This window comes from Protomyctophum parallelum (genome assembly GCF_964188405.1).
Source record: "Protomyctophum parallelum genome assembly, chromosome: 7".
NCBI classification, from domain to species: domain Eukaryota; kingdom Metazoa; phylum Chordata; class Actinopteri; order Myctophiformes; family Myctophidae; genus Protomyctophum; species Protomyctophum parallelum.
In genome coordinates, this window is record NC_139705.1 from 24,463,662 (window position 1) to 24,488,688 (window position 25,027).

Below are 25,027 nucleotides of genomic sequence, written 5' to 3' on the forward strand. Positions count from 1 at the left end.
TGAAACCTGTAAAATAACTAGACTAGTGTAGAGTATCAGAAAATACAATGTAGAAAACGGGGTATGCACGCTTATCCGACATGCAAAACGATCAGATCAGAAGGTTGGCGAACATAGGTGACAAGGGTTTGGCGGACCGATTAGAGAGGATCAATAATCCATGGATAAGCCATACGTTAACTGTGTGGCAAAAGGTTGTGAGATCATGTGGTTTAAAAAAAATGTAGAAACTTTTCAGATGGTGTGCCTTCGATACAGATTTTGCCCCAAATAAAGGCGACATAAGATTTAAGTCATGGATAGAGAAAGATGTCACAACTTACATGTCATTTATACAAAGAAATTAAATCGATAGTTTCAGATCAATACAGGTCAAACATGGTTTGGAACAGGCTGACTTTTACAGATATCTCCAGGTGCGGCACTATATCAATCAAGAATGTAAATTCAAAGAGTTTTCTGCAGTTGAATCAGAGTTCAGCCCTTACAGTGGAGCCAAGTAAATCCATCTCTGAGTTATATAGTGCAATTTCAGATGCTAAAAATGAAAGCACGTTGTACATCAAAGAGAGATGGGAGAGGGATGCAGGAATTGAACTCTCAGTGGAAGTATGGGGAGGGATCTGGGAGTTCCAGTCTACCTCAACCTGTTCTATGGACTGGAGAGAGCATTGTTGGAAAAGTATTATTAGATATTTTAAGACCCAGTATCAGGAAGAATACAAAGGTGATGATAGGCCATGCTGGAGGCAGTGTGGGGCAAAGAAAGCCAACCACTTTCACATTTTCTGGGGGTGCCCCAAGTTGAGGGTGTTTTGGAACAATATTCACAAATAACTGTGTTCAGTATTTAATACATTTTAACTTCACAATCTTGTACCTGGGCCACATTTAATGTCTTAACCAGACGAGAGACACAAAGCTACTGCAGGTGCTCTTGGCAGCCAGCAAAAAGTCAATAACAAGAAGATGGCTAACCCCAATCACACCCACAATAGATAGATAGATAGTTTATTTGTCTCTGTCATGGTTTATCCAACATTATTACATACAAGGAAAAGGGGTTGTCATGATACAATTGACCGAAAAGGAAAGGGCTGAAGCCGAAGCTTATTATGCCCACCTTTTTGAGATTTCAGTAATCTCATAAGGAAAAATAAAAAATAAATAGAGAAATCCGTTTTCTACATTGCTGCATTTCTAATGAAAGGATTAAACACAACCATGTTGAAAGAAAAAAATCAAAAAATAAATCTGATCAAAAAAGCTGGTCAAAAATCACTATTTCTACAACTTAGTGACAATTGTTACAATGATGATGATGTTACTAATAATAATTATTATTCACTTGTTTCTTTTATAAACTTACATAGCATACATACATACATACGTACATGCATACATACTGTACATACATTTGCCTATGATACAAACACACATATACATATGGTCCTACATACATATGTGTTTACATGTAGGCTATATGAAGTGGTTGCCTCATATACATGAATACTGTTTTGGTTTGATTTTGAGATGTGCATGTCCTCGCACACACACTCACACTCCTTTATACAGATAACGGTAGGTACGGGGATACACATAAATACTGTATAGTTACTGTTATTATATAATTAACACTTAGTTAGAGTGATTTCATATAGCCCTCGATTACCTTTGTTTTATATGTTCTCTTGAATTTAATGATTGAATTGCTTAATTTTAATTCAGTGTCCAGATTATTCCATAGATTCACCCCAATGGCAGATAGACATCTCTCTTTGATGTTGGTCCGTGAAATTGTAGTCTTTTTAAAAATTCCGATTCCCCTGAGTTCATACCTGGTTTCCCTAGGCTTGAATAGCTCCTGCATGCTGACTGGAAGCGACCTGTTATATGCTTTGTACATTATTATTGCTGAGGTTGGCTAGATCTGCAAATTTCGATGTGCGGTTTTTAATAAATAGTGGATTTGATGGCGCATAATAGTCAGTCCGGTTGACAATTCTTATTGCTTTCTTTTGTAGAATAGAAATGGGGTGTAGTATAGTTTTATATGTGTTTCCCCAGACTTCGACACAGTAAGTTAGATATGGTAGAATTAGGGAATTGTATAAAGTCTGGAGTGATTTTGTATTAATGATGTCTTTCATTTTGTATAGGATTGCTATTGTTTTAGATATTTTAGTTTTTAAGTAGTCTATGTGAGGTTTCCAGGTGAGTTTGCTGTCAATCATGATTCCTAGGAATTTTATGTGGGTTACTTGATCGATCTGATTGTTATTTATGGTTAGTTTGACTGATGAATTTATATTTCTATTGACGAATATAATACATTTAGTTTTGCTTATGTTTAATGATAATTTATTTATATCAAACCACTTATTTAAAAAAATTAGGTCAGCTTCCACTACCTGCAAGAGTTGTTGGAGGTCGACCCCAGAACAGTACAGGCTGGTGTCGTCCGCAAATACGTAGCACACAGTGTAGGTCTTGTAGGGCTTCCGCAATGTCGTTAATGTATAGAATGAATAGTTTTGGGCCAAGGACAGAGCCTTGGGGGACTCCACATGTTACTGGTAGGGTAGCTGAATCTAGTCCGTTTAAATTAACAAATTGTTTCCTTCCTTCGAGGTAGCTTTTGAGCCAGGTGAGGGCAATGCCTCTAATTCCGTACCTATATAATTTATTTAGCAATATGTCATGATTAATGGTGTCGAATGCCTTTTGTAGGTCTATGAAGACCCCTACTGAGAATTCCCTGTTATCTATTGCTGAAGAGATGTTTTCAGTTAATTCAACTACTGCCATTGAGGTGGATCTACTTGTTCTGAATCTGAACCCATACTGTTGATTGCTTAGAAGCTGATGTTTGTCAATAAAGCTGTCAAGCCTTTGTACGAAAACCTTTTCTATTAATTTGGATAATTGAGATAGCAGCGATATTGGTCGATAGTTAGTGAATTGATGTTTATCGCCACTTTTGAAGATTGGAATTACTTTGGCTGTTTTTCATTTTGTTTGGGAAGATGCCGGTTTGGAAGGATAAGTTGCAGATGTAGGTAAATGGTGTTGCAATGCTGTCAATTATTTATTTTATTATCCACATATCGATGTTGGTATTGTCGGTTGATCTTTTATTTTAAAATGTATGCACAATGTTTAGTATATCATGTTCATTTACACCCCCAATGAAAATAGAGTGTGGGTTCATCTGAATGAGTCTTTCATCTAGACCGTCCCGCTCATTCTGCTCCTCAATCTTCCCTGCCAGTTCTGGACCTATATTAACAAAATAATTATTAAATTCATTTGCAATATCCCTAGTATTTTCTATTATTTCTTCATCTTTCTTGAAGTAATTTGGGTGTTTGGCTTTACCTTTGTCTTTTTTGATTAGGCCATTTAGTATTTTCCATGTCCCTTGAATGTTATTTTTATGTTGATCCAATAACTTATGATAATAATCTTTTTTACTATTTCTTATTATGTTAGTTAACTTGTTTTTGTATGTCTTGTATCTAGTTTCTGTTCTTTAGAAATGTCTTATATAATAGGTTCTTTTTTTTTTACATGCATTGTGGATACATACCATTAGTTATCCATGGCTTTGCTTGTTTTAATTTGTTTTTGTGTGGGGTCTTTTTCAGTGGGCAGTGTTTGTCATATGACTTTATTATAGTGGTTAGAAAGGCTTCGTATGCTTCATTTGGCTCATTTGCTGCATATACACCACTCCAGGTCTGTGTGTTCAAGTCGGCTTTGAGGGCTGCTATAGCTTCTGGAGTTCTTTGACGTGTTAATACAGGGGTGTGGTTTTTGTGCTCAATGTCCTTGTTGAGAAGGTGTTGAAAAATTGCAAAGACGGGGAGGTGGTCACTTATATCGTTAATTGAGGAGTCCGGCTGTTACTTGTCTCTCTAGAATGTTCGTAAAAATATTGTCAATTAGTGTTGCTGTGTCCATGGTGATTCTACTGGGTTTTGTGATTAGTGGAAAAAGGTTATTGCTATACATGGTATCTATGAAATTGTTTATTTTACTGTTTCCTTGGGGGTTAAGAATGTCCACATTGAAATCGCCACATATTATGTGTGTCTTATTGGTTTTGATGCTGCCAAACATGCTGTCAAGTTTGGCGTTGAATGTGTTAATGCGGTATCGACATAGATAGCCACGCCCCCTCCAAGTTTGTTCGTCCTATTTGTAGTAAATAAAGCCTTCCATTTCTACAGCGTGTATTTTATCATTATCTAGCCATGTTTCTGATACTGCTACCACATTGAATTTATTAAACTGTTCCAAGTAATCTTTTATATTTTTAAAGTTTTTATTTAAACTTCTGCTGTTGAAGTGTATGACAGAGAAGTTGTCTTCCTTTTTTTGTGCTTTAAACTGATCGTCTGTATAGTACTCGCAGTTGGGACTTAGGTTATTGTAGAAGTTGTTTTCGGGGTCTATTTCATTCTCATGCTCATATGTTTTGTGTTCCGTGGGATCGTAGTTTTTGAAATTTGAAGTGTTCATATTGTCTACACTCTACAGAGACTTTCTAGCTCGGGGCCTGCAACTCTGTGGTTGTCAATTATGTTTTCAAAATCACACTCTATATTACTTAATGTAGTCAATGGGTTTTCTTCTAGGTCAGCCATTGTTTGGATAACTGCATATTACTTCCAGAAGTTTTCCTAACTGAAGTGTTACAGGATTTGTTATTTGGCGTTGCACAGCCACGTTCATAATTGAGTGGGTGGTCAATAGTTGACACTTGGGCCTATATGCACATCGCACAGTCGCGCGCACACCCATACGGACACACACACGCACAAGCGCACGCGCACCCATATGGACATACAAACACATTAGCGCGCACACACCCCTGCGGGCGTGTACATGCACAATCACACACACCTCGGAAGGCGCACACACACGTACACAAGCACACACACAGACGACAAAAATGACAGCAGAGCGAAAATTTAAAGTCCAGCATAGTCCGCGAAAAGATTTGAAAAAAATAAAGCAAGTCCGACAGAAGCAGCAGCAGTACCATAATCCGGCTGTTTGATCATCCATTGAACAAAAGAAAAAAAAAGAAATAGCAGCAGAATCCAAACAGTTTTTAAGCATCCATAGAAGTAATTATAACTTTACATATTAATGTTCTGTGTCCATGTACTGTTCATACAATGGTTAAGAAAGAAGCACCGTTCTTGCAGATAAGGGAAAAAAGAAAAACATAATCGATTCCAAGGCAAAATTCGAGTCAGGGGGAAAAAGATCCATGCATAAAAAATCGCATGCAGGAGAGGTAATAAACAACTCAACTCAACTCAACTCAACTTTATTTATATAGCACATTTAAAACAACCATAGCTGCCACAAAGTGCTGTACAGTACATAGGTAAAAACAGTAAGTAAACACATAGACTAAAAACACAGAATACAAAGACAACACACAAAACAAGAAAAGGAGGGGGGGGAAGCAAGTTCAGGAACAGAGGTCTCATGCTGTGTTAAAAGCCAAAGAATAAAAGTGCGTTTTCAGTGAGGTTTTAAAAATGGCCAGAGAGGGGGCCTGCCTAAGTTGCAGGGGAAGGTCGTTCCAGAGCTTGGGGGCAGCGATTGAAAAAGCTCTGTCCCCTCTAAGCTTCCGTTTCGCCCTCGGGACCTCTAGCAGCATCAGGTCAGCTGACCTGAGGGAGCGGGCGGGAGAGTAGGGGTGGAGGAGCTCAGAGAGGTATGGAGGGGCGAGACCATTTAAAGCTTTAAAAGTAAAAAGCAGAACCTTGAACTGGATTCTAAAGTTCACTGGCAGCCAGTGGAGAGAGGCGAGGATGGGAGTTATATGCTCTCTTACGCGTGCCAGTTAGTAGTCGGGCAGCCGCGTTCTGAATTAACTGGAGCCGAGCAAGGCAAGACTGACTGGCTCCAAGGTAGAGGGCGTTACAGTAATCCAGCCGAGATGTAATAAAGGCATGGATTACTGTCTCAAGGTGCTGAGTGGTTAAAAAAGGTTTTACCTTTGCCAGTTGTCGCAGATGAAAAAAGCTAGACTTCACCACTAAGCTAATTTGGCGATCTAGCTTAAAGTCGTTGTCCATTTTAAAACCTAGGTTGGAGACTGTTGGCTTCACAAACTGTGCCAGGGGGCCTAGATCAAAGGGAGGGGGGTTTCCAGAACCATTTGGGGCGAACACCACCACCTCAGTTTTCTTGTCATTGAAGCTTAGAAAGCTTAGGGCCATCCAGGCTTTAATGTCATCCAGGCAAGAGAGAAGAGCTTTAGGATCAGCGTCTTTCTTCTTTAGGGGAACATAGATCTGACTGTCATCAGCATAGAAATGGAACGAAATGCCATGTTTTCTGAGGATGGACCCTAGCGGCAGGAGATATAAGGAGAAGAGCACTGGGGCTAAAATAGAGCCCTGTGGAACACCATACGATAACGGCGCCGGGGAGGATTCTGAGCCAGCAGCGCTGACAGACATGGTTCTGCCCGTCAGGTAGGACCTGAACCACCCTAGCGCAGTTCCACATATACCCACTAGGTGCTGCAAGCGCCATAGCAGGACGTTGTGGTCGACTGTGTCGAACGCAGCCGTCAGGTCCAGCAGGACAAGAATGACATAGTCGCCTGCATCATTAGCTATGAGGATGTCGTTAAATACCCTAACTAGTGCAGACTCTGTACTATGCCGGGTTTTGAAGCCAGACTGGAAAACCTCAGGGATCTTATGCTCCTCTAGGAAAGACTGTAGCTGGGCATAGACAACCTTTTCTAGTATCTTGGAGATAAACGGCAATTTAGATATGGGCCGAAAATGAGCCAACACAGTGGGGTCGAGGCCTGGCTTCTTAAGCAGTGGTTGCACTACAGCATGTTTAAAACATGTGGGAACAAGACCAGAAGAGAGACTGCTATTTATGATTTTCAGGACCATGTGAGCTACGCTGGGGAAAACCTCTTTAAAGAGGCGAGCCGGGATAACGTCGTGAGGCGAACCTGAGGCCTTTAAGTGGCTGACTACATCCTCCAAAGAGGACAATGTTACAGGTTCGAACGAGCTGAGCACGGCGGGACATGGGACACAGACAGAGGGGTCAGAGGCAGGAGCAGAGATGAGGGCCCTTGTATTTTCCACCTTGTCAATGAAAAAGTGCAGGAAGTCATTACATACAGTATGTCAGATTATTCAAAACAGACAGGCTGAGCGATATTAAGAACTGAGTCAATGTTTTGATAGAGTACACGTGGATTAAGACGGTTAGACTCAATAATATTCGCTAGGTGATCTCTTTTTGCCTCTTTGACAGTGTTCTGGTAGAAGAGCCAGGATTCCTTTAAAATCTGAGAAGAAACCTGCAGCTTATCCTTCTTCCATTTACGTTCTGCTTTTCAGCACTCCTGTCTAGCTGCACGGGTTCTGTCATTAAACCAGGGCTCGGGCTTTGCCCTGGGCAGCTTGGATTTCAATGGGGCCACAGAGTCCATTATGGTCCCACACGAAGAGTTAAACCAAGAGCACAGTTCCTCTGTGGGAACAGCTGAGACAGACGGGGCACACAACTGTTCAAAAGCAGCTGAAAAGCGACTAGCAGTGCGGGGGTTAAGAGTCCGACAGAGTCTAGCAGGAGCCCTAGATCTATTCTCCGTACAAGAGAGAGCAACATCAAACAGAACAGGGCAATGATCAGAGAACGTACTATCACAGATCTCTAGGTTAAGAATAGGCAGCCCATATGAGAAACAAAAAGTAGTCATCCTGATCCAAGCCAAATCCATGCCAACTCCATTTAGTCTTTCATAATTAAAGTATTGCAAATTGCCAAAATATAGAAAAATATAGAAAAAAATATCTATAGGCCTACTAGCATATTTACGCCAGCAACCAGAATAGCACTTCATTTATACTGGTCGAGGTCTTTGACGTCTCTTACCGTTAGTATCTTTGCTATTTCTGGCGTGTCTCAGTTCAGTTTTAACTGCACCCGACAGTTTCTGGTCCACGTTGCCTGGATTTTCTTCTCTTTCTTCAGCCGGCGGGCATCTCTGGCAATCTCTGCATTATTTTTTGTTAGGTGCTCGTTGTACAGTGTACAGTATACAATAGAGCCCAAAAGTTTCTTCCACTGTCTCAGTAGATCCACTTTTAGCTTTCTGTTCCAGAAGCGTATTATAAGGTTCGGAGCCGCTCCGTCCTTCCGAGGAAGTGTGTGACATGCCACCAGGTCATTTGGGTCAAGCACTTTCTCTTTGGACTCAAATAAATCAATTAATTGGCTTTCCAGTGATTGTTGATCCTCAGGCGGCGCATCTTCACCGTCGCTTCGGCCTTCTGCTGCCGCCTTAGCGTATGATCTTGGCTTCACTTTGAGTCCGCTAATTATTACGTCCTCCATCCTAGTGTACTGTTCCACTTCGTTAATTCTCAGCTCGAGCTCCTCGATTTTTTTGTCTTTTTATTTTACTGTGTTCTTCAGTGCCTTGACTTCTTTTACCAAATCGACGAGTGTGGCTTGTTGCTTCACTAGTGAGCTCAACTCCGCTGTCACATAGTTTAGCGAGTTTTTGATGTCCTCGATATCCTCCTCCATCGTATTCTTTGGCGCCTGGGTGGCAGCTTTCTTTGGTGGCATTATATCTTCCGTTTGATTTCGTCAGTTAGTTTAGTTTTGTTTGGTTTGGATTATTCATCCAAACAGCAGCAGCCCCAGGGCGCGGCACGTCAGCACTTCACACGACACAGGTTGCCCTCAATGGACGATTGGCACGGAATAGTCCTGGATATTTTCTAAATGGAAAAATTAACATACATCCTAAGAACTAGACTAGGCAATTTCTACCAAATTTGGAACAACTGGATAGTACACATTGCCCCACTGAGAGCAGACTTTGTGTGATCTCACTGGTCCTAATTGCCTGCTTTATGATCTTTGTAGAAAATGTTTAAGACACCCTTCCTCTTCTCATGGTCGAAGTCCAAAGCTGTTTTGTTTTTGTTCCCCTCAGCAATAATGTAAATACTTTAGTTTCTTGGTTGTGTTTTTTTATTTACTTTGTCTTTCTTCTTTTTCTCCTTAAAAAGCAAGGATTATACAGAGACATTGGAGATGGAGCCACTTGGAGGGGGGATGAGGGGGGAGGGAGGGAAGAGGGGTGAAAAAAACCCTGGGAATTGTACTTGTGTCCTTGTATATATCTAAGAGAAATGCGGTCTATAATGTACTGCTTTTTCCAAATAAAATAAATATTATAAAAAATAAAATAAAAGTTGGCGAACATGCGTTAATGTTGGCGATCAGATTAAGGTTGGCAAACATGTGTTAAGGTTGGCGAACATGTGTTAAGGTTGGCGAACATGTGTTAAGGTTGGCGAACATGTGCTGCTCTGTGCTTGCGGGTATTGTTAGGTTAGGGTTTGAGGTAGGTTGTCGTTGTCGACCAATAGTATGTCGAAACTAAAGCCTGTACCCTAGAAAACGTGTCTCTTTGTCTTTGAATATAATGAGCTAGTGTGGACACTGGACAGCACTTTCAACAAATCTGGATTTCTATTTATCTTACTTTAAAGTAGCTATAAGCAATAATATGTCAATTTTAATTACCTTTTTCTTTTTTGGTATTCAGACAGCCAGCAATGAGTAACGCTCCCAAAAATATTTAGTCTCTGTGACTCATCTTGGGGCCACAATCTGCATTCAAAGATGTTCCTAGAAGCGTTGCCCACCCTGGCTTCAATGAACTTGCATTAGCATCAGACCAGGGGTCTCGTTTGTGGCAAATTTTACATTTTGTTTTACATTTTGTTTTTACACACCATTATAATGTTCTTATTTTGATCATAAGAATGTCAGTCTCTAGGTTTGCAGGGGCATTCAAACATGGGGCTAAATATGTTGTTTTATTTTACAATTATTTTTAGCGATTTCTTTTTTATTATTTACTATAGTCCTACTAGAACCCATATAATTACATCTGGCCACAAAAGATCACGGGATCTATTGAATGTGACAAACTGACATATTGAGCCTAACACGTCACACAGTGAGTATGGCATCCCCCTAGTACCCCCTTTCACAGTCCGAAGATCCCGTTATCTTGTGTGGCCAGGTGTAATTTCCTGGGGTCTAGTAGGACTATAGTAAATAATAATATAGAAATCGCCATAACATTTTGTAAACAAATATGTATTTGCCCCAGCCAGGCAAGGCGATTGCTATTATTGATCTCCTCCTCTCAGTTGTCGTACATAGCAAAGCATAGATATGTGCCCTACTTCACATACTCTGCTGGAGGACCTGTTGAAAGGAACTGTAATAGATACCACGATCAATGATCGTTCTTATTGAACAAAGGTATTACAGAGGGCACCATGAATTGATTAATAATGGATTGCATTTTTATAGAGCTTTTCCAAGTGCTCAAGGCGCTTTACAATGGTACATTCATTTATACATTTGGGAGGTGAAGCGGCAAACAGTCGACGCCAGCGTCCTCACTTCCTACATTCACACACACCAATGGTGCCAAGCTCACACCGACCGACTCATTGGATGTCGGTGAAAGAATGAAGTCTAATAATCATAATTACAAAGATGCGATGCGTGAGTGCGGACTAGCCAACACCAACCCGGGACGCCTGGATCGATGCCCTCCATACCCTCCTGTCTAGCCGCAGTGCATCTAAGTAATACATAATTACAACATCTAGTATATTAATCATAAATAATCATGTAGATATAACCAAAGTGGTTTTTATACAAAGTCATCTGCAGCAAATCAATCATACAATGTTTGAAATCAAGTTGCTATCGACTGGTGTGCGTAGCAATGATATTGGTTTCATAATGGAGTATTTGGATACTTGCCCAGCCTTTACTGTCACTGTACTGTTGAGAATGTTTCCATCATCATGGCCAATAGAGAAAGTACAGCAAGCAAGCACAAGTGCCCCCAAATCCGGACAAACTGTGTGCGTGTGTGTGTGTGTGTGTGTGTGCGTGCGTGCGTGCGTGCGTGCGTGCGTGCGTGCGTGCGTGTTTGTGTGCGTGCGTGCACACACGCACACCCACCCACACACCCACACACATTGTCTGACCTATTTCTGGCCTCAGATGAGCTGAAACATTAAAGTTCATTTAAATAATAAAACAGCATCATAGGACCTTCTGTGGGGGAATAGCGTTCACTTTCCATCTCATCTCTACATCCACTGAGCATGCTCTGTGTTCCATCTCATCTCTACATCCACTGAGCATGCTCTGTGTTCCATCTCATCTCTACATCCACTGAGCATGCTCTGTGTTCCATCTCATCTCTACATCCACTGAGCATGCTCTGTGTTCCATCTCATCTCTACATCCACTGAGCATGCTCTGTGTTCCATCTCATCTCTACATCCACTGAGCATGCTCTGTGTTCCATCTCATCTCTACATCCACTGAGCATGCTCTGTGTTCCATCTCATCTCTACATCCACTGAGCATGCTCTGTGTTCCATCTCATCTCTACATCCACTGAGCATGCTCTGTGTTCCATCTCATCTCTACATCCACTGAGCATGCTCTGTGTTCCATCTCATCTCTACATCCACTGAGCATGCTCTGTGTTCCATCTCATCTCTACATCCACTGAGCATGCTCTGTGTTCCATCTCATCTCTACATCCACTGAGCATGCTCTGTGTTCCATCTCATCTCTACATCCACTGAGCATGCTCTGTGTTCCATCTCATCTCTACATCCACTGATCATGCTCTGTATTCCATCTCATCTCTACATCCACTGAGCATGCTCTGTGTTCCATCTCATCTCTACATCCACTGATCATGCTCTGTGTTCCATCTCATCTCTACATCCACTGAGCATGCTCTGTGGTGTGCTGCTGCTACCCTCACTCTGCCCCTTCAGCCTCTACAAGCTGAACCAGGGAGGGAGCGCTGATGACGTCATCAAAATGTCTACTGGAAATGTATGATCTTTCGAGAGGGACAGGGAGAGATCTCATGCCGTCTTCAATAAATGGTAAATGGTGCATTTATATAGCGCCTTTATCCAAGGTGCTATATAAGCACATTCACACACACACATTCACACAACGATGCCGGAGGAAATGCAAGGCACAAACCTGCACATCGGGAGCAATTAGGGGTTCAGAGTCTTGCTCAAGGACACTTCGACACTAACTCTGGGGGAGCCCGGGTTTGAACCTTGTGGTTCCTATCCAGTCACTCTACCCCGGAGCCACCGCCGAACATCTTCACAGAATCAAGTACAAATTTTACATCAACATTGAGAATTTAGGAGAAAGAAAACAAAAAAGGATAAAAACACAAAGTTGAGTGTGAACGGCTCATGTGTCGCTGCACTATGTGTGATTGTGATACACATTCTCTCTCTCGCACATACCAACAGGCACATACGCATGCGAATGTGTGTGCGCATGCGCACACGCCACACACACACCATGTAAACCAGCCAAACAAATCAAGTAAACAAAGGGCAGAGCAACAAACAAACACACACACACACACACACACACACAGCGAGAAAGACTCCACTACAAGACAACAGTATTTTGTCATGCTTGACTATAATCATAATCTTATGACTTTCTCTGTGTGTGTGTGTGTGTGCGCGCGCGCGCCTGTGTGTGTGTGTGTGTGTGTGTGTGTGCAGTGTGCACGCACGCTCTAATGTAGGCCACTAGTGCTAATGAGTTTCTGACACCTTGTAACATATACAGTAGGTGTTTTCAGACGGGAAGCGACTGACGAACCTTGGTAATTAATTTTCAATGAGAGGCGCTATGCGTCCCACGCCCCTCATGAGAAGACACGTCGCTAATCCTGGCTCGCTCCCTGTCTGAAACGGCCTTAACTCATACAGTGAAGAGTGAGTGAACTCACCAGGATGGGGAAGCCGGTCAGGAAGTCATAGATGAACACAATGCCACTGATCAGGTAAGTTATCTGCAGCGAGGTCTTGAGTGGCTCCGAGCCGTCGATGGACGACCGGCGCTTCCCCTGGGCATCCTCTACCACGATGGTGGGCACGTTGAACTTGTTCTTGTTGGCGTTGTGGCCCGCCTGGATGGAGAAGGTCTGAAAGAGGGCAATGCCAATGCAAATGACACCCATTGCCACGCTGCCACCAATCAGCAGCAGGAAGCACACACCGAAGCCCAGGCCGATTTCCGTGACGATGAAACGGCAGTCGGAGGTGTAGAAGCGGTCGATGGTATCGTGCCAGCCCACAGCAGGCAGCGTGGACAGAATGAAGGACACCATCCAGATGCCCATAACCGTGTGCACCGCTTGCTTCTTGGTGTTACTCAGCCTGGAAAGAAGAGGCAGGCAGACATTCAGTTTAAACGAATTAAACTAAAACGCAATCCAAGCAAATTAAAATGAACTTCAAAGTTCAGCTGTTATCAAATAGCAACCAGATGAAAGGGGCCTCACATTTTATATTCCCATTGTAATTGTAAAACCGATTCTAAACCAGCTGTAAGATCCTCCAATGCCAGACGAGTCTTTTGCAGAACATGTGTGTGAGAGTTTAACATATACACAGTAGCGGCATTAGCTGCGTTTTTCAACCGTTCCAATTGAAACGGTTGAAACTCGTGAGTCTGGCCCCCAACACCCTCAGTCACTGACTCACCAAAACCCGCTCCTTCCCCCGGTGTGTATATATATGTGTGTAGATATGGGGGCCACCACATTAGCTCTTGAAACGGTCCCCCAGATCCTTTAAGGCCGCCCCTGCATATACAAGTAAGACGCGCAAACGCGGGAAGCGAACGCAGCTCGTAAATGGCAATAACAATTAGAATAAATTACATACTTTTTTAAGGTTTTCTTTTTAAACTTCACTTTTTTGTGTTTTTTTAAGATTTTATTTTTAAGTTAAGTTTTTTGAAGTTTAAGTGTTTTTAAAGTTTTTTTTTGAAGTTAAGTTTTTTTGTGTTTTTTTAAGTTTTTAAGTTTTTATTTTGAAGTTAAGTTTTTTTAAGTTAAGTTTTTTTTAAGTTAAGTTGTGTGTGTGTGTGTGTGTGTGTGTGTGTGTGTGTGTGAGTGAGTGCGTGTGTTTTGTGTGATACAGCTGCGCCCTCTGGTGGCGGGCGGGTGGTGTAACAGCGGGACACACACAGACATTCAGCCCTTGCTGTCATAGTTAGTGCTCACTGCATTCGCAACAATAAGAATCCATTATGCAACCACAGCAGTATTTAAATCTAGAAAGCCTCACTACAAAGCACAGTGGATAGATATACATGAAAAGATAGAGAAAAGGGATGATGGGGAGGGGCTCAGGGAGGTGACATACGTAAATCAAGAGCCAGGTTCTAATCTAACACATGACTTTGCTAGCAGGTCCGGAAGAACGTAGTGACGTGGTGGCCTTATCACCATCCCACTTGTACCAGAAAGTATTGATGCCTGTAGTACTCTAAAATGGCAAACAATTGGGAGACTTGGACATGAAAAATTAGACAAAAGTTAATGGTGCAATTAATCTACAATCAATAACCCTTTTGGCACATTCTTGCAAAAAGTTGATTTATTCCAATAAACTGAGGTTGAAAAGGCAGGGAATCAATGGTTTACTGATGGTGAAAGATTGCTTTTCATTGCCCTCATCTATGTCTATTTCAGTGCATAGGGATTTTCCATTTCCTCTCACCTCCAAATGAATTATTACAGCCAAGTAATTTGCAATGTGTTTATGCCCTTGGCTGCTGTGTTACTTTTGAGGTTTTTCACATTGTCTGCACTGAAAAAACCCTGTGATTGTTGGCCCAAAAACACTTAGCAATGACCTGCTCATGGTGTCAGTTAGAATAAAAACAATCAATCAGAATACATACAAAATTAAGCAACAACAGGTAGGCCCGCCGCCCACATAGTAACCTACTCTTCAAATCTACTTGTGCTGACCTATATAAAGAAAACTAGGTGCGATGCTAAGGGAATCGTACTGGCAGACTTTTGTGGTTTAGTTTAGTTAACTAGATCCTCTCCGATTCTTCATGTGTTGAGGTGACCAAGTTCCATGTAGTGTCGGATGTCCTGGAGCGATTTTGGCAGGCGGAACGAGCCTGTCTCCCTGGACAGAACCAGAACACATGCTATCAGTCACCTAATGTGCTGCTCCTCTGTAGTATCACTTGATACAGGACCTGACTGTCTCCAAATATTTTGTAGCACTGAATTAATGGCCACGCTAGAGTGCGTTATCCGTGCAGCCTGGTAGGATATATGCCCACACACACACACACACACACACACACACACACACACACACACACACACACACACACACACACACACACACACACACACACACACACACACACACACACACACACACACACACACACACACACTCTGTAATATTCTAATATTCGTTAAATCTTTTTCAGTTTTCCTTTAGACAAAAAGTAGGACAGCTAAGAGTGAAACAATATAGGAGAACGACTGGATGAAACCTTCAAGCAGGATTAAATTAGGACCACATGGCCATGTGTGACTCAGAAGGGAAGTGGTCTTCCGTTATACCGGGCAGGCACTGAAAAGGTAACTAATAAAAATAACACTTTGGGTTACATGGTTGAACACAATGGAAGTCATCCAAAGAGTGAGAAGCAACTGCCTTTGTGGCAAGAGAAGTGGGCGTCATTGATCCTGTGAGTAATACGTTTTTCCTGAATGTGTCTGGGATGCTTACATCACTAAGAGCTGAATATATTATTATCAATAAGAGAGCAATGCAGTGTGGAAAAGGTCCTAACAAGCCCTGGATAATGAGAACAGATGCTGAGGTACTACGAGAGTGGAATTCATAATTTACGCTCTCTGTACATGTAAGTGTCACATAGAGGTGACGACGATTGTGTGGAGACGTGGAGCGGTTGATATGAAAGATGAATACAGATTACATGTTGCACCTTATTGGTTGGTTAAGCAGAGAATAATAATTTAGATTATTAAGAATGCTAGCAGCCTGTACTAGCAGGTATTGTTTGATGCTGTGTTCATCTCGCGGAGCCAATAAAGTGGTCATAACTTTCATCTGGACATCTGTGGACTGTAGGAAACACATTCTGCCCTGATTCTTTAGCGGAGGAGGAAGACAGTGCATCACTGTATGTACCCAGTGCCATTAAACCACACTTCAACCGACTGGTTTGCGCGAGTTGCCATGGTTTCTGCTCTAGAAATGTTTTAATCTGTAAATCATTGTTCTGGGCTTTGTGACCACTGACCAGAATATTTTGTTACCAAAAATAACAGTTGGGGACTTGCTGATATCATGATTTGGCCAATACCAGGTTGAAATAGAGTCAATATTAGAGAATGAACCCAATGTGAACATTTTCTTTAATTTATTTTTCTATATTTCTGAAGAATCCTTGCATTACAGATTCTACACCGTCAATGCCAGCCACCACGGTTTGACAGGCACAACCATGTGCTGAATGTGGCCACTGCAGCTCACAGTTTTCTGGTTGTTTGAGGGGATGCAACAAAGAAAACGACACATAGAGGGCTCTGGCCCCATACTTAAAATGAGATTATATTATGTGAATATAACGTGAAATGAATGGACTGAATGAATAAAATGTGTGTTCCAATGCTTAATAATATAATTTTCCATAAATCATGACTTTTGCCATATTATTTCTCCTATATCAGTGTGCAGTGTGCTAACGCTAACTCTTCTATATAAACACAAGTTTGATTGACTATGTCACAATGCCAAAACGTTGTGCAGCAGAAGGCTGTAATAATAAAAAATCTGTCAGGGGAGAAGCAAAAGATGCCTACTTAGGGGACTATTTGTAGGATTTGTGTACCATTTCGCCTCTAGTGGCTCCAACCAAGATCGAGATCTTCATATACTGAAAATCTATGTCAATTCGCTTTGCCAAATGTTTTATTTGTCCCTTTGCTTACATAGAATGTAAGTGAACTAGAAGCAAATTCGTGCATGAGTGACCAAGCCCAACACATAGATAAGGGGACAGATCATGAGGCGAGAGTGACAACTCCTTCACAGATAGCACAGCTGTGACAGGCTTCCCACCCACAAACACTGCCGGTTGTGTTTGCTGGAGCACTTGGTCAAGCCAGAGACATCAACTGGACACACCCATTTGATCCCTCTTTTGATAAATAATATGTAAAGCATCATGGTCTCTCCAATACAATATGATTATTAAGCCTATGTATTCTGACAAAATTCTGTCATCCAGTCTTTACACGCAGACGCAGGCAGTTCCCCTAGAAGCAAATTCAAAGGAAAATGTTCCCTTTTTTTGCCGATGGGGTCCCAGATTGCCATTGCCCTCAGCAGCATGCCCTTTTACCTGTAATTCACGGGCCATCGCACCATCCACATTCTGTGGTAGGACAACGAGGTGACGGAGAAGCACGTGACCAGCGTCAGCGTGTAGAAGGTGGAGACGAACACCTTGCACAAGCCCTCATTCCACTCGTAGGTGGAGTGCTGGCGTCGCAGAGTGATGACACAGAACATGGTGATGGGGATGGCCATATTGAGGATGTGAGTGCCTGCCAGTGTGCAGATCAGGAACTCCAGGGGCTTCCACTTCTTCTGCTTGGCGCTGACACTCAAGATGCCCCAGGCGTTGGCCAGGATGGACACGCACGAGCAGACCAGCCAAGCCATCGTGTTGGCGGTGAGGACCTCATCCCTCATGGCCGGACGCTCATCCACCATGGCGGAGCGGGATGGGGCAGAGCCCAGGCGGCCAGAGGTGGACGGAGCTGTCAGCGAGAGTGGGCAGATATGAGGAGGAGGAGAAGGTGGCGGCTGCTGTGGTGGTGGTGGTGGGCAGGAGGGGGTGCAGGGAGTCAGTCAGAGCAGGCATCCTATCGGGGCGGGTGGGGATTTTCCTCCATGGGTTGGGCACAGCAGGGAAACAGCATGGTAGGAATGCCACACGGCAGCAGTAGAGTCAAGCCACTTCAGTCACTAACCTGGAGTTGGGAAGAGAGAGGAATGAAGGGGAGCGGAGCAGGAAAGAGAGAAGAGAGAGAAGGGACAGAGCAAGGAGGGGAGGTGTATGAGAAGCAAGGATGGGAGAATTTATATTAGTCAACCCCATTCAACTATTCAACTATACATCACAACAGTGAAATATGTTATGCCACTACTTCTACTGAAAGCCATCAGTCCTGATTGCTGCTGAGAAGTATTATGAAATTCAGGCAGAAGTATATTGAGAAAGTGATGTTATCTATTTTGTTTTCAACTCTAGAAATGTGAATCATTTAAAATAATTGACAGTGTGTACAATGCTATTGATTATATGATTTACAATAGGAAAGCAGTATAATCAAACTGGACCTCAAATGAAATATTTAACCATTTATACTGAGCACATTTAAAAAATATATAGTAATACAATGACAAAATGTGTTGTAAGAAGCCCTCCCTCGGAAAAATAAATCTCTATACTCAGGACATAGCATTATTTATACATTGTATAGTATACACACTCAGTATATACTTTTCAGGGCTATTTTCTACACAGCTCAGGCTGAAGAATATGTAGAGCGTAAAATGCTTGGCGCAGCTGGTCCGTGATGTCACATCTATTTCCTGTCTGTTGGCTCGTCCACAGATGACTGACCCCCAGGAGGGACGGTGAAAACCACAAGAGCCACATTATTCCACTGGCTCATCTGTCTCTCTCCCTCGTCCCTCCCACAGTACCAAATTTAATCTGTCCAGCATTCAGAACTTCAATTCAAGAAGGGTCCCGCTAGTGCAATAACACCAGCTAATATGCCCCTATACTTGATTGTGGCTGGGGGGGGGGGAAGGGTCTCCAGAGTGTATTGCAGATGTAATCTGACTGAGGTGAGAGAAAAGAAGGGGGAGGCTGCACACCTGGAGCCCAGGCAATATAGTAAGTACAGCCCTGGCAGTTTCACAAGTCACAACCCTGCTGCCCCTGACGTCTGTGTTACAAGAAAATATATAGAAAATAGTTACTGTCGTGATAACGTTTAAGGTGAGAAATAGGCCATGCAATTGCTTAATATTTCATAAATAACCTACTGTATCTATACAACCACACAATGCTTCGCATCATGCTACTGTACCAAGTATATATAGCGCAGCATTGCTGGGTCTGCTGATGAGCCGGGACTTTCTATCTGCTGGCGTTCTCTCAGGCATTGTGTGTGTGTATAACCTGCCCCAGCATGCTACTATAAAGAGCACAGCACACAACTGAAACACGTGCCGATCAATGATCACTGGCTGGCACTGCTCCATGACTGACTCATTCCCCTCATCTCCACCCACAGCAGAGTCCACATCACACACCCCCGCCACAGGCATCCACAACCAATACAACCACCAATACAACCACGGCATGGTTGCAAGGACAACCACATGGGACCACGCTGGGCAAGACCTAGCCGGTTGAGTGGTTTAACGGAAGTAGCGCAATTTTGGCAGAATTAGCGCCCAATGAAATGACGTTGGCGCTTTCCAAATCTCATTCTACATTCTACATACATTCTCTGTGAACGAAACAATTGTTGTGATTGGTCGAAATATAACATACGGGGGAAATATGTACGACTGGATGTTCTGGGCCGTCACTTCCGTCAGAACACTCTGTCTCTGCCTTAGGTTGTGACCAGGTTTTTCTCTTCGCAGATGAGTAAGGCTGGGAAAGAGGCTATCATGGGACCACAACCGACACCACTGGATTTTAGTCCTTTTTTCCCAAAAAGATTTAAGCTGTGGCACAGGTCCAAATAGCTTGCCTTAAATTTGAGAAAAGTTAAAAAGAAAAAAGTTTATATGCCAGTGGTCAATGTGGAAGGTCAGAGTTCTCAAAATGCTAATAAAAGTTTGGGGGAAAGTTGAAAAGTAAAAAAATCAGCATCCTCACTTCACTCCCTGCTTGAGCTAATAGTCAAAGACCATATGTGTAATCGGTCTCAGATTGGTCAACCGACCCACTGAGGAAAAACAATATATATTGATTGATTGATTGATTGATTTAATTGAATACTTTATTAACAATTTTGTTAACAGTGCAGGGAGTTCAGTCAAAGGTTATGCTAAAAAGGATAACACAAAAAGCCCCAGACCCAGACAGCTTGTTTCCAATGTGGTTGAGGACAGACTGAAAGAAGCACAGACAGTTGTCCATCCCCGTTTTATAGCAGGATGATTATTGTAGGATTTCTAGCTCCAAAATAGCCTCATTGAATTTCACAAACCCACAGGATCGTGCCCCGGTTCCGGCGAGCCGCCCCGCGTCCGAAACGAATAAGGGTTCACAATCTTTAACAAGTCTATGAAGCCATCTATGAAATCTATGAAAAAGTTTAATCTGCAACATGTTTTTATACAATATGAGGGGTGAGGGTCCCTGCTTCATCTCTCTCTCTCTCAGCTAAGGGATCCTTGGCCTGAAAAGCAGTTGATATGAAGACCCCTGACTTAGAAGCTTAATTCATCTTAATATGGCAATTTCAGTCTGGGTCATGGAACTGCCAAGGCCTGTGCTCTAGGTCTGCAGACTAAAACTATAGAGGTGAGATCATGACACTTGATGAAAAGTATAATAAATGGCTGTCTGAGGGAGCCAATATGACTCGCTCTGATAGCCAGACCTGAGTGGGCGATGAACTGGAACCCCTGGAATGGAGAACAGACTCATGACCTCAGTAGACTGGCTGCCGCTGTTGTAGCTTAAAGATTATCTTACTTCTTGTTCACTGGTGGTTTGGGCCTCAAAAGTTGATATATTTTTTTTTACAATTATGGCTGGTTTAAAATGTCCTTGTTGTCAGTGTCTTAACTGTCTTTTAATGAATGTGACATTTGTTATGAATGTGATAAATGAGAATAGCCTAAATGCATGACCTACTTAAACCAGACTCATAAAACAGTATACTGTATGTCATGCTGTGTATATGTCATGCTGTGTATACGGCTGCGGCAAACTAACATTTGTCAATATTAAGCTGTACGATTGGAGCTCGGTTCTGAGTCAGATTTTTGAATCGCACGACACATTTTTAGAGTTGTATCATGGAACTTCAGGTCCTTCAGGTGTACAGCATGTGGACAGTACAGGGTATTGCGCAATTTGCGCGGACCAATTTACTGCTCCCGACCAGCAGTCCGACAACAGGCTCTTTCTTGTCTTGTGCCAGACTGCCAGTTGAAGAAGAGTTACGGTATGTGACAATTCCCCAGAATCTTGGATGTTTTTCTCACTGGGCCTGTGCAAAATGGCAAACAGCATCTGAATGTGCCATGGCAACACAATACATCATGTGGGATCATCTTGTATGTTCCTCTTATCACAACAGATAGGACAGGATGATATATGAAGAAGAAAAAATATATATATACTGTAGCCCATCACCAGGTTTTTCCTGAAATAATGTATTTCGGTCCCTTTTATAGTAAAACTATCATGCCGGGGCTTTCTCCCCCTAAAACAATAACCATTGTCATTGGTTTTCTGCTACAAAATATCACTGCCTCAATGATTACTAAATGAAAACTTTATTAATGATGGCACCATGGAGCACAATAGAACTGGGAATCTCATAAAATGTATTAATTATTTCTAAGATCTGTACAACAGGGCTGGATATGTCCAGCCCTGCTTCCAACTCCAATTTCTACCGGACTCTGAGCCAGCGTTCAAACAAATCTTTGATAATAACCAAAATTCAATAGCCAGAGCAGTGTGCAGGGACAGACATATAGCCCTATGGCTGATTCCATGTGCTGTACTGCATTGGTGTGATTACATTCACCCTGGTGCAGGTGCAACGCATGTCATTTAAAGATGGAGTGCCACAATTTTTGTATTTTTCCAGCTTTTCATGTGTCTATGGGGTGACAGTACTTCATTAGACACCCTGGAGTAGTTTTTATGTCCAATGGTGTAATAACTTTGTATTTAGGGTTTCTTCCTGGAGGCTGAACCCTTGACGGTCAAACGGGCCAATGAAGTAAACACGGATAGTGTGACGTAAAAATATTGCACGCACACACGCACCTCCCCCTCTATACATATTTCTTAAATACGACAACCTCTGTGGGCGGAGCTGCCTGCCACATACACACGTGTGAACTGAACACAGCCAGTTTGCTTTTGCTGCTCTGTGTCTAACAGTCATTTCACACATTACCAGTTCACAGCAGAGCAGACTGTTTTTCGTTAGATTGGAAGCAAGTAAATGTTCACGTCGGGTCCTCAGGATTAATCAAGGAAAACCACAACAAACCAGTCTTATAGCCTACCTGCTCTGCTGTATAGTTGCTCATGCTCTTCTCAAGGAGTAGGTTGTTGTCTCCACCAGGCCGAAGGCATGTGGGGAGAGTATGTTTTGCACTCCGTCCGTCCGTGTGTCCGTGTGTGTGTCCGTGAACAGCTAATCTCGGCCACCGTTAACCCGGTCGATGCCATATTTTGCACACACACTCCCTGGATGCCAACCATGAACCTCTGCCCCAAACTTTCCAGAACGGCCTGTTATAGCGCCACCAGGAGGCCGCTTTGTGCAAAACAAGTTTTTCAATGCCATATTTTGCACACACACTCCCTGGATGCCAACCATGAACCTCTGCCCCAAACTTTCCAGAACGGCCTGTTATAGCGCCACCAGGAGGCCGCTTTGTGCAAAACACGTTTTTGCACAGTACACCTACAGATTTTGTCCAAACATCACGCAAATTGGTACACAGTCTCTCTAGAGCCATTCAACGAAACGGGTCTTTCAGATTTATCAGACTCCATCCTGATTGGTTAAGATTGGCTTCCAAAGTTCACAGGAGTGCTCAGTTTCAAACAAAATGCTGCAAATCATGAACACATCGCGTGATTTCCGTGAAATTGTGCACCCACATTCCCACTAGGCCGAGGACGAAATGCCACATGAACAATTTCAACTCAGCCTCAAGGTGGCGCTATAACTGGCCGAAAAGTGTTTTTACCTCTAACTGCACGGATCTGTGGATAACCTGGTGGAGACCTGTGCCCGGAAGGGCACTTTTTCTAGTTTCTTTTATAATCACAGTGGTCGGGCTTTGATACAGAGTGTAGTGTCACAGTGTGCATTCTTGTTGGCTGTTGTAGTCAATATGTATGTAGGTCCTAATACTTATACGAGGCTGTAAAGTCAAGAATTAGAAGTATGTTGTGTCGCGCTGGAAGTCGACGTTGCCATGTCTGGCTATTACAAGCGACTTGGGCTTGTTTTCATATAAGTAACTTTCAGGGGAGATGTGGTTGACTTGACCAATGGTTCATGTGAAGGACCCTCAGATTAATATGTTGTTAAAAGGATTGGTGTTGTTGAAACGTTTTCATAAATATTCACAGCAATTTCTGTGACCTATTTTTGTGGACCTGGCCGCTTGTTTCTTTAAATCTGGCGACTTTTGCTGAAACTCAATGCAGTCAGATAAAGGACAGTTTTAATGCCAGGGTGCTTAGCTGGAGGAAATCAATAGCCTACAATATATTGTAGGCTAAATTATCTATCAAACTAATTGTTTCTGCTGTTAAACTATGATCGAATTGGATGATGAGCTGAGCTGATTGCGACAATAGGGTCAATATAATTGGAGGAAATAAATAAATGATTATAAAAAATCAGAAAAAACAGATCTGATATGGTATGGATGCGTGGTATTATTATGCCTATACATGGATGGTGGCAGTATAAATGCACATTGGTGCCTATACGATATCTCAGAAATTTGGGAAGTGTTCACTTCTAACATTCACAAAAACATGAGTTTTTGTTACATTACAGACACCAATTTGCCATTTTGTAAACAAAAGGGCAGAGCCATGGGCTGTCCTTTTATAAGGAGGGGGAGGGACTAGGACAAGTGGGTGGTCTTAAAGGAGGAGGCGGAGGGACTGGATTAGGTGGGTGGTGCTATGGTTAAACTCACGCATACCTAATGAACTGGTGGGTGTGTCCACATAAAAGCATCATTTTAACAAATACTGTACACTTTAAAAAAAAATATATACCTCATATACACCTAAATACACCTGATGATCATGTTTAAGTGTGGAAAAAATCACGGCACTCCATCTTTAAGGATATTTACTAGTATTTCATTCAGCTGGTATTGTCAAAATAATAATAATGGAACACTGGACATTTTGTTTCCCAGGCAGCCTCTCTACCCCATGGCACCCCAAACATCCTGTCGGCTAGAGATCATTTTGTCCATGTGAATCTCCTGGAAAATGGATATGATATTATTATATGAATTATGACAAGATCTAAGCTGACCCCAAGTCACAGTCACGTCTCACGAAGGGGCTAGCTCCCCTCAAAAGTGTGTGGGGGGGAATCATCCATCCCTCCATTACCACCTAAATGTAATAATTTCTTCCTTGTCCAGAAAAGATCACATATCAAATTGTAAGAACATAACCCCTGTTGCTGAAGGTAATAACAGTTGAGCCCTTCTGAGTGGCTGTGACTCGGGCGGCACCAGAGGGACTATGAAAGCTTTCAATTAAATACAAGAAGAAATTGCACCAAGGGTTAGCAGGGTTATTCCAGGATGCTGACAGGCATCAGGCACACACTGTCCCAGGCCAGCCCAGAACAGCTTGAGGCGTCTTTCTTTGTAAAAGACAAATGAGTGGTATTTTCTCAAAATGCCGACCATTCATTCTTGCAAGCCAAGGTCACAAATACTTTAAAAAATAATCCACTCTCAGCATTGTTACAATACTTACAGTACTGTGATACTAGTACTGTGAAATATAAAATCTCTTAGAAACACTGTATATCCAAAAATGTTTGTCCATTCCCCAATACGATTTGTGGATTAATTTATTATTTGCAAAATCTGTTAAATCACAGTCTATCCAAGTCTACACAATCTACCCATTCAATCTACCGGCAGTGGCGTTGGGCAGTGGGAGTGTGTGCCAGGCTGAGATTGGTTCAAGAGTTCTAGATTCTAAATTCTAA

The 25,027-nt window shown here is 42.4% G+C and overlaps 1 protein-coding gene across 1 annotated transcript in view; it reads right to left on the reverse strand.

Moving 5' to 3' along the window:
* The window catches only part of gpr153 (G protein-coupled receptor 153), a 48,342-nt gene that overhangs the window by 12,016 nt on the left and 11,299 nt on the right, over window positions 1-25,027 (reverse strand). Inside the window, exons 2-3 of the mRNA XM_083769514.1 lie at window positions 17,374-18,007; window positions 12,908-13,337 (exon numbers count right to left, since the gene is read on the reverse strand). Coding sequence (XP_083625640.1) covers window positions 12,908-13,337; window positions 17,374-17,747 — 804 coding nt within the window. The 5' untranslated portion in view covers window positions 17,748-18,007. The remainder of the gene's footprint in view (window positions 1-12,907; window positions 13,338-17,373; window positions 18,008-25,027) is intronic.